Below are 10,531 nucleotides of genomic sequence, written 5' to 3' on the forward strand. Positions count from 1 at the left end.
CCGGCTCAGAGCCGCGTCTTGTTTTTCTACGCATGTCAGCGTGCTTAGCGTGCGTGTCGTTTAAGAGGTGTTGAAAGCGCGGACACACCTCCAAATAGCCCCTCCAACCTCCCCGACCCACCCCACCACACAACCCAACGGGGTGCAGCGAAGCCCCCTCCTCCGACCCCCCCCCCCCCCCCCCCTCCTCACTGGGCTCGCTGAGCACTCTTTCAACATGGCTGTTTCCTGACGAAGGTAGCAACTAAAGCCTCCCGCTTCGAGAACGTGGACAGAATCAAAAGGGGACGGTAATTGGGAGTGACTGAGTGCTTGGGGCCAGTCGTTGGCTCCAGTCATGATGGAAACTATGCTTGTTGTGACGAAACGCTGCAGCAGACTCCAACATCCAACGGCCAACGGCGCACGCGTTGGTCGCCACCTTGACGTCCCTTGTCAAGACCCGAATGCTGCTGTAGACTACAAGAGCCTTAACAGGCTTACACCGGTTTGACTTAAATTATAATTTGTCACACAAACCAGTACCTCATAAAGAAAAGTATAACTGCAACTGTTGGCCAGACTATAAGTGGTGGACCAAAAGCTATGTATACATTTGTTATCTATCAAGAGTTAGACAGCTGAGCTAAATGTGTTCACAGTTACACCCACACATATATGGTCTACAGCCAAAATATGATCTTAAAGATGAAAATAGGATGCGATTCTTGCTCCCTCGTAGTTTTTTTATGTATAGAAAGATGCGGGACAGTGTAGCTTACCTTTTTTAAATCAAGCATGCATCTATGCAGTTGCACACTGTAAGTATACTTAATTAATGTTAGTGGACCGACAGCTAGCCTTCTCCCAGTGCTACAGATACAGAAATAGATTACTCAACTGATCCAAGAGGCAAGCGTTTGAGCTGCTCAGATCAGACAGGAAACATCAAAGTAAATCGAATAGAATAAACACAACTAGCAATACAAACACAATATACAGCATAAATAGCCGACACTACAACTAAAGCATGTGTTGGTGTTTCCCTTCCACCTGTTTGATGCCAGCTACGGCAGCAGGACAGCCATTGAGAGAGAGAGAGGAGAGAGAGAGACATAGACAGAGACAGAGCGAGGTAAAGAGGTAGCGCGAGGGTCTTTGGGCAGGGGGATTAATAGTTAATGACCTCCATTTTCAGATTCTTAGCTTTAAGCTGCACGGCGCCTGACATACATACTGGGCACACCGTCACATGTAGAAACATTCTTGTTTGCCCAAAGAGAGAGCAAGAGAGAGAGATAGAGAGCAAGAGAGAGAGCGAGAGCGAGAGCGAGAGCGAGAGAGAGAGAGGTGCGTATGAGAGACACTGCATGCACATATTCAGTTTGACTGGGCACAAATAGCTTTAGCTAACTGACAAAAGATGATACATGCACACAAAACACACACACACACACACACACACACACATGCATACACTCTCTCACACACACACACACACACACACACACACACACACACACACACACACACACACACACACACACACACACACACACACACACACACACACACACACACACACACACAGAGTCTCCGAGCACTCCATAATAGAGAGGTACAGGGCATCTCAAGGCTGAGAACGAGAGGTTTTAATTGGGCTCTTCAAAGCTTCCAGGATCTGCTCGTCACTCTCCTTGTGTGCTCCACAGGCATGGCAGACATCTCATTGAAGTGAAACCTCCCAAGTTCTAGCCCTGTCCTTGAGTTTCAGGTCCAAAGTACATTAATGACGGTTTGGAGCCAAGATGGCCTCTCTGTTGGCTCTTCTGCACGATAAGGAAGATGTTGGCGACTGGCCTCACGAGGTAACGAAGCGCTGACACGCATGTTCAGCTGAGATGGAAGGTTGGAAGAGGCAGAAATATGCTTAATTGGGAGGGTTTATTAACTGCCATAAATAAAGATAACGAAGAGGAAGGACCCGCAGTCGACAAGCACAAGACTTAAATCACAAGCTTGTAAGACCAAAATAGACCAAAATACCAAAATATGATTGCTGCTTGGAATGAGGGTTATGAACCATGAAGATCACGTGGGAAGTTGGAACAGAAATAAGTAGCAGTCACTTATTATAAAATGTTATTAGTATGAGTTCACTTCTTACAACATAGATATTTCAGACTAGAACCCTTTTTTGTTACGAAGAATAGGGGATCAGGATATCAAGTGATTAAGGGTGTTTGACTCCAATCTACTTGTGGATACCCTTTGGCAAGAAGCACAACTTGTACCTGCAGGAGAGGTGGAGAGGAGATGAGGAAGACAGAAGAGGAGAGAGGAGTAGAGAGGTGGAGAGAGAGGTGGAGAGAGAGGTGAAGATGAGGAGAACGGTGGAGAGGAAAGGTGGAGGAGAGATGAAGAGAGATGAAGAAGAGGAGGAGAGTGGTTGAGAGGAGTGGTGTAGAGGAGGAGGAGGAGGAGACAAGAAGGGGAGAGGGATGGAGAGGAGGTAGTGACAGTGCTGTGCTGTGGGTTGTGGGGCAGGCTGGCGGGTGTTCTTGGGTTTCAAACGGATTCTTATCAAACACACGGGGGACAGGTATGTGGGCTGAGGTCAAGCCTGGCTTTGATGTCTCTCGCTCGCTCTCCTGCGCTCTCTCTCTCCTTCTCTCTTTCTCCCTACTGAGGTGAAATCGTACTCATGAAACCCTGTGTCTTCAAACAAGCAAACAGACATATAAAGGAACAAATTGTCCCGAAACATTATAGTATAGTAAGAATGTAACCTTTTGTAGTGTAACCAAGGTGTGTGTGTGTGTGTGTGTGTGTGTGTGTGTGTGTGTGTGTGTGTGTGTGTGTGTGTGTGTGTGTGTGTGTGTGTGTGTGTGTGTGTCTGTGTGTGTGTGTGTGTGTGTGTGTGTGTGTGTGTGTGTGTGTGTGTGTGTGGGTGTGTTTGTGTTTTGTGATAGCTTAGGTGACAGTACACACCCATAGCATAGTGTATCCTAGCTTACTGTAACCGCAGCATAGTGTAGCATTTATTATAATGTAAATGCTATAATGTAAATGTACAGTACCGAATAAGCAGTGATAAGATTTGACACATTTGGAATTGGAATTCAACAACTCAGAGACCCCAAACAATCACACAATCAATTATAAAACACAGCCACACTTAAGTCGAGTTGCGGTCGAGTGTGACTGAAACTAAACCCTCCAGCCCACAGTAGCAGAAACACAGCCCCTGGCTGTTAACCTCCAGCAGATAGCCTCTGGCCCACAGCTCAACGAGAGAGAGAGAGAGAGAGAGAGAGAGAGAGAGAGAGAGAGAGAGAGAGAGAGAGAGAGAGAGAGAGAGAGAGAGAGAGAGGGTCGAGAGAAAGAGAGAGAGAGGGGGGGGGGCCTCAGGGGACCACATAGGAGATGCTGCTGAAGCCATGTTCGGGGTCAAACTAGTGGGGTTTGTTTACAGGGAGAGAGACGCGCTCAGAGTCTCTGGTAGTTAACCCTTAGCCTCTGACAGACACACACACATACACACGCACACACAAATATCCACACATATACACTGAGACACGGGTACGCCAAAACACACACACACACACACACGCACACGCAAGGAGACACACACACACACACACACACACACACACACACACACACACACACACGCAAGGAGACACACACACACACACACACACACACACACACACACACACACACACACACACACACACACACACCAATACACGGACATGCTAATCAAGCCGATTGCTGTTGTGTGCCATATTTATATTAATCTCTGCTCTGCGGCAGTGAGAGAGAGTGAGTGAGTGAGAGAGCGAGAGAGCGAGAGCGAGAGAGAGAGAGAGAGAGAGCGAGAGAGCGAGAGAGAGAGAGATAGAGAGAGAGAGAACATTGTGGGACCGGGGGAGAGAGAGGGGGCGAGTGACACACCTAATGGCTACACATTAAGCCCTTCCTGCAGGCAGCGTTCAGAATGTTCCACTCTCTATCAGATCTGGAACACGCAGGAGGAGAATTCTGTGTGTCTGTGTGTGGGTGCGTGTGTGAATGGTGTGTGTATCTAGATTTTTGCAAGCGCCTGTGTCTGTGTGTGTGTGTTTGCGTGCGAATGCTTGTGTATGCGCATGTGTGTGTGCATGTGTGTCTTTGTCTGCGGCGCACACGTGTGTGTGTTTGTGTGTGTGTGTGTCTGCGTGTGTGTGCACGTGTGTGTGTGTGACGTGTGTGTGATATGTATCTGTGTGGGTGCGTGCCTGCGCAGGTATGCATGAGGTATACAGAGGCAGGCTGGAGCTGAGGATCACCCACCCAGGTGAGGGTTGGTGGGGGCGGTCAGGCTGTGGGTGCATATTGAATGGTTCAAGGGCGTGTGTGGGAGGGGGGTGTGGCTGCAGGTCCAGGGCGGGGCCAGTCGTCACCTGACCAATGGGCATCTGAATTGGAATGAAAAGGGACATGTAATTATCTACAAAGGGTATGAATCATTAAAGCAAAATACTAAATTGTATTATTATACCAGATTATTAAACATAATTTGTTTGTATTTTTTGACTGAGAGTTCAATTTTCTATATAGGACCATGGAATGAAGATCTTGCATATGGAAAAATTGGGATTTATGCGTGGTGTCGTCCATTTAATAATCATATTGAAACGCGAAGGCCCCAACACAATGACGATGTCACACAATGATGTGTCCTCTCCTGTTCTCCCAACCTTGACTGTCCACATGGAGGATGATCAGGTATTTGCTTTTAAACGTACATTTAGTGACGTGCAATTAGGATGGCTATGCTTGGGATTGGGAGTTATCATAAGCACTGGGGACATTATAAATATGAAGGTGAGTGACACATTCAGGACAAAAGCAAACGCAGGTCGTGGTGGGTAATTTGAGTGGTTTTATTGTAAAGTCAAGACTAGACTACATAAAGAATAAATACAGACACATCATCTTAGTCACATGGTTGGCCGTCCATTTTTCCCTGTGTGTGTGTGTGTGTGTGTGTGTGTGTGTGTGTGTGTGTGTGTGTGTGTGTGTGTGTGTGTGTGTGTGTGTGTGTGTGTGTGTGTGTGTGTGTGTGTGTGTGTATTTGCATTCAAAACGCCTCCAGAATATTTGATTTTATCTATATTATTCGATATTACCTGGGCACTTTATAGCGTTGAAATATTTCAGTATTTTGTTATGTATGAGTTTCCTCCGTTTTGTAATACATTTGTATAAATTGTATCAAATGACATGTATAAATCAAGTTAATCTGGGGTAAATACTACTCATTCTGCAGTGAGATTATTCTATTTCCTCTCAGAATGGAAAATAGCTCAGAGTCCTTCACAAAACAGCACTTCATTCCTCGCAAGGCGAAGTTCAGTATAAATATACAAAAACAACAAAACAACAAACAAGCGAGATACACAAAACAACAAATACAGTAGAAATGATTATATTAATAATACTGACCATTTATACAAAGTTTTTTTTTATCATAAAATAAAATGGTACAACATGTACATCAAATATACATTCTTACACTTTGGACAGTGCATATAAAAATAGCAATACAATACACTATGACTTCTAGAACTTTGAGAAAAAAAGAATTGTCCAAAAGTCACTGTGTCAGTTTGGACAGGAGCATTTGCACTCCGATATGACGGGGTACTGCACGGGTATCCAGGCACACTTCGGCCCACCCTTTCTCTGCATGCACCGCCATCGTAGGATGGTAAAATGCGCCGATTTGGCAGGTTTGCAAACCATCCCTTCGGGCACCGAACAAGAGCGCTTATTGTAGCAGCTGCCCTCCTTCACGTAGCGCGGCCAGAAGCGGTGGCCTAGGTCGTGCCACGCGTAAACCACCGGGCAGGATGCGTAGGACCAGAGCCACAGTTGCAGCCTTCTCCGCAGCTTTTTGCTGGGCTTCTGTTTCTTCCCGTGCTGGATCTCGAACTCCATGGCCTTGATCTCCTTGGGCATCAGCCCGGTGGGCTTCTGCTGCAGCCGCGTCCCCTCCGAGTCGCTGGTGTCCTCGTTGCCCACGTATCGGTCCTCCAGCGGGGCGACGGACATGAAAAGGGGGTCGAAATGACTGCCCAGGATACTTCGCAGCTCCGTTTCGTTCAAATCTTTCTCCTTAGGGTCCAGCTCAGGGTCCGGATCCTCTTTAATCCCCACCAAGGGAAGCGTGTCGCTCGGAATGGGACGCAGGAGATAGTAGTGCTGGCACATGCCCTCCTCTATCCTGAAGCCCAGCGAGAGTACCAGCATGTACACAGCCAAGAAACAGTACGAGTTATCCATCGCCTCGATGTCGGGTCCCAAGTGATGAGTAGGCCCACTGATATGGTTTCACGTATCCTAGGTCCTTCTCGTTTTCGCCTCGGGTGTGGTGCTTAAAAGTATTTTTTTTCTAATTTGGAATCAAAATGATAACAGAGAGCGCGCAAAGACGCACTCCAAAATCCTCGGTGCGCAAAAACGCAGTGATGCTCCCCAAAAAACTTCTCAGAAAGTTTCAAATCGCTGCTGGCGGATTACCATAGCAACGCTCAAGTGAGGGAGAGTCAAGTTGATGTTGAGGTTTTCACTTAGAGCAGAAATGTCCTTGCGTTTCTGTTTCCCATTCCATGACCTGCCTCCCTTGAGAGAGAAAGTAGTCCTCCTCGGCGATGCACTCACAAACGCTCCAATCTTGCGGGACGTCGGCATCAGAGGTGGGATCTGACGGGGGATGATCTTTCCTCCGGGACTCCTACTGCGCGCGTCGCGGTCAGCGTCAAAGAGCGACGGGAGCGCAGCGACGTGTGATGGTTAGTTCCCGTCCTCATGTTTCCCTGACAGACCGCCACGGTGCGCTGCTGTCCGGGTCCCTCCCTCACAGGCAAATTGGGGGCGCCTCTAAGCGGACCCAAATAATAATAAAAAAATACACTGATGTAATTCCGGTGATTTCTCTCTCTCTCTCGCTCTCTCCCCCTTCTGACACAAATCTCCTCACAGAAGCACGCACAGACACACACACAGGCACACGCACAACACACCACACACACACACACACACCACACACACACACACACACACACACACACACACACACACACACACAAAAACCTTATATAGCCTACTACTTAAATCCAGTCACAGGTAAGCCATCCTAAACACGACGGCGCGGTCCGGACCGGTACTCGGAAAGTGCACAGGTATTGAAGTGCGCGTCATTTCCCGCCGCTGGCTAATTGGTGATCACTGATCAGTGATTGGATCACTGAGTCGTAAATCACGGCCGGGTTCTGGTTCAGCTGCGGAGGTGAGCGCCTCTCCTGCTCTCCGGGACAGACGCGCTGCCAGGGAGGTTTTTACGAGGGCGCCGATCCCCAACACTCCTGGTGCCAGAGTTATGTCTGTTGTATAACTCTCTCTCTGGCTAAGATGCTCTCCACGTATCCAGGAGGAGGGAGTGGGAGCAGAGGAAAAGTGGGTCTCTTCAAACACCAATATGAGTCGTCTTCAGCGCAATTGTTCTGCTGCATAATTTTCGAAAAAACAGCGTTTTTTTCAAAAGCCTGATTATTAGAACATTTTGTTTTAGTTGCTTGCAAAATAGGGTAAACTATCCAAGCGTAAACTATCCAACTATCCGTGCATTTTCAATGGAAACGCGGAGTTGATAAACTAAGCAAAATGACAACAAATGAAAGGTGGATGCAGAGAATCGCAATCCAATCAGTCCCTAAAGCGGTGTGGAGCTGCAGGCCTCACGGCGGCGCGCAGCATGCCACGAGGCAAACCATCGGAATGTTTGCGCATGTTGTAAAGCTTGAATTATGGGCCAGATAAAAAAACAACTCTTGTCTCCGCCGTTAAATACTGAAAATGCCGTCCAGATAAAGGGCCAAGTGTACTGGACTCTACCGCATGAGGACAAGGACAAGTAAGCCCTGGTTGCCGGAACTTTTCTCCCTATTCCGTGCAAGCGTGCGCACCGAAGATCCCGGTCCGGATAAAACATTTAGCCACACACAGCCAAGCAACACTCAATCTATGGGGTTACCTATGACCAGTAGGCTAATGGCTTGTATGACTTGTATACTGCACCTCCTTTAAAGCAATTAATCAGACTCGTCATAGGCTGCAAGGCACAGGCCCGCTCGGTCCAAACAAGCCAGCCTGTGTGGACCCATGGAGACCGATAGCATTCAGTATTGCGTGATTCTTTTTAAAAACCAAAACATTTACTAATTCGGACGTTGCTTATCAACCTGGAGTGACTGGGCAGAGAGATTAAAGCCGCCCTGTGAGGAGTGCTGCATGGAGGAGCACTGCATAATGTGGAGTTTAAAAGTGAACCAATTAAAAGTGAACGAGCGCCTCAGTCGCCGCGGCTACAGTTCCCTTTTGTGCTTAGCCTTTTTTTTTTTTCTCTCTCTCTCTCTCTCTCTCTCCCCGCTGCCATGGCACCCCCTGCCGCTTCCTGTGGCCGTCGTGGTGGTGTCCGGTGACACGCAGTATTGGGGGTAATTTTCTGGGCTGGTGATGTGACGTGTGTGTGACGGGCGCCGCTAAACTATCTGTCCGCGGCGAGGAAGTGGAGGCAAGAGAGGAGATGCTCAGATAAGGCTCGCTCTCACTCTCTCTTTTACTCCTTCCCAATGCTCTCTCTCTCTCTCTCTCTCTCTCTCTCTCTCTCTCTCTCTCTCTCCTCTCTCTCTCTCTCTCTCTCTCTCTCTCTCTCTCTCTCTCTCTCTCTCTCTCTCTCTCCCCCCCCCCCCACTTTTCTGCCCTGCCGCTGTCATCTCACCTTCTCCCTTCCTCTCCCCCGCAAACACACCACTCTGTCTGTCTCTCTCTCTCTCCCCCCCCCCCCCCCCCCCCTCTCTCTCTCTCAAATACCCACTAGGGACACATGTTTGTGCCGTGACGGGCAACAGGGGTCATGGCGGCCCCCGGCTATCATGAAAGCCACAAAGGAGGCCCCGAGGGGCCATGAGCGCCAGTCAGAGTGGCTACAGGAGAGAGAGAGAGAGAGAGAGAGAGAGAGAGAGAGAGAGAGAGCTAGGGAGAGAGAGACAGAGGAAATATAGTCTGCAGCGCTTAGCCCTACACACACGTTAGTATTTCTCTGTTATTCTCTGGTATTACTGAAACCACATTTTATTTTCAACAGCTATTTAAATGTAAAAAGATACAAAAGGACGTTGTTGCATAGGTTCACAACACATAGTTAAACATAAGGAATAATACAGGGCTGGGGCGGAGAAGGGAGGGGGGCATAACAAATGGCAACAGTGGCGAAGTGTTTGCACATTTGTATGTGTGTGTGTGTGTCAGGAATGAGTGTGGATCCACGTGTGTGTGTGTGTGTGTGTGTGTGTGTGTGTGTGTGTGTGTGTGTGTGTGTGTGTGTGTGTGTGTGTGTGTGTGTCTGTGTGTCTGTGTGTCTGTTGAATGTACCCCCTCTGTGCAACGTCAGTATAGTGAAATAAACACACATGCCCAAACAATGAATCCATAGTCATTCTATGAATACCTTTTATGATGCTTGGCGAAACTAAAATAAATTCTCATCCAATAATTAAACATAACTGTTAAGTGGATCATGCTCATTGAATGCCAATTAAATCTATGTTAGGTTAACATCTTCATACAATACCTAAATGTAGATATTTCCACAAACATCTTCCACATCAATTTCAGTATGTGCAGTGCATCATGGGAAAGAAAGGAGCAGTGCTCTAGTACAACCATCTCCATCCAAACAAACACATTCCTGGCCGAGCTAACCTGGGAGTACGACCGCTCTGCGCTCCGATAAAGCTCCGTAATCAATGTGTTGTTGTTGTCTTCCTTTTCTTTTCTCAGGCTCTCAAACAGTACGTCATCGTGAGCTCACACAATCACGTTCACTTATCATCAAAAGAAGCGCACGGCCATTACTGTTTTCCCCCAGATTCCAACTGGCTCTCCGTTTGTGTGTGTCTGTTTGTGTGTAGGTGTGTGTAGGTGTGTGTGTGTGTGTGTGTGTGTGTGTGTGTGTGTGTGTGTGTGTGTGTGTGTGTGTGTGTGTGTGTGCCTGTTCCACCACAGACAGGGATGCACATGTTTTGAATCACATTTTCCTTTGATTTTCCAGAACACGATTGCGATACGGCTGAGCAAAGTAGATCACTGGTATTTTCCAGATTTCGAAGCCGCAACTCATATTCCTAGATCTGCGTGTGTGTTTGTTGTGTTTGTGTATATGTGTATTTGTGTGTGTGTGTGTGTGTGTGTGTGTGTGTGTGTGTGTGTGTGTGTGTGTGTGTGTGTGTGTGTGTGTGTGTGTGTGTGTGTGTGTGTGTGTGTGTGTGTGTGTGTGTATACGTGTGGTCCGATTGTACATGTACAAGGATAGTTTAATCTACATTATAAATCAGTAGGGCCTCCCAGGATGAGGGCCACTAACAGGGGTCCTTTTTGTATTTTGGTCCACGGTGAGATGAAGAAAACGACCCTGTCATTTGTTTGTTTGTGAGTTGAATTC

At 47.6% G+C, this 10,531-nt stretch overlaps 1 protein-coding gene across 1 annotated transcript; it reads right to left on the minus strand.

Annotated features, from left to right (window-relative positions):
• Positions 1-4,986: 4,986 nt before the first annotated feature.
• On the minus strand, positions 4,987-7,003 carry nog3 (noggin 3). Its single transcript, XM_060036261.1, has one exon. The coding sequence runs from the start codon at positions 6,310-6,312 to the stop codon at positions 5,632-5,634; it is 681 nt and encodes a 226-aa protein (XP_059892244.1). The 5' UTR covers positions 6,313-7,003; the 3' UTR covers positions 4,987-5,631.
• Between the last annotated feature and the right edge of the window lie 3,528 nt (positions 7,004-10,531).

The sequence above is a fragment of the Gadus macrocephalus genome, chromosome 18, assembly GCF_031168955.1.
Source record: "Gadus macrocephalus chromosome 18, ASM3116895v1".
Taxonomy (NCBI): Eukaryota; Metazoa; Chordata; class Actinopteri; order Gadiformes; family Gadidae; genus Gadus; species Gadus macrocephalus.

Coding starts and splice junctions, on each gene's coding strand:
- nog3 (XM_060036261.1), bottom strand. CDS start 6,312: ATGGATAACTCGTACTGTTTCTTGGCTGTGTACATGCTGGTACTCTCG.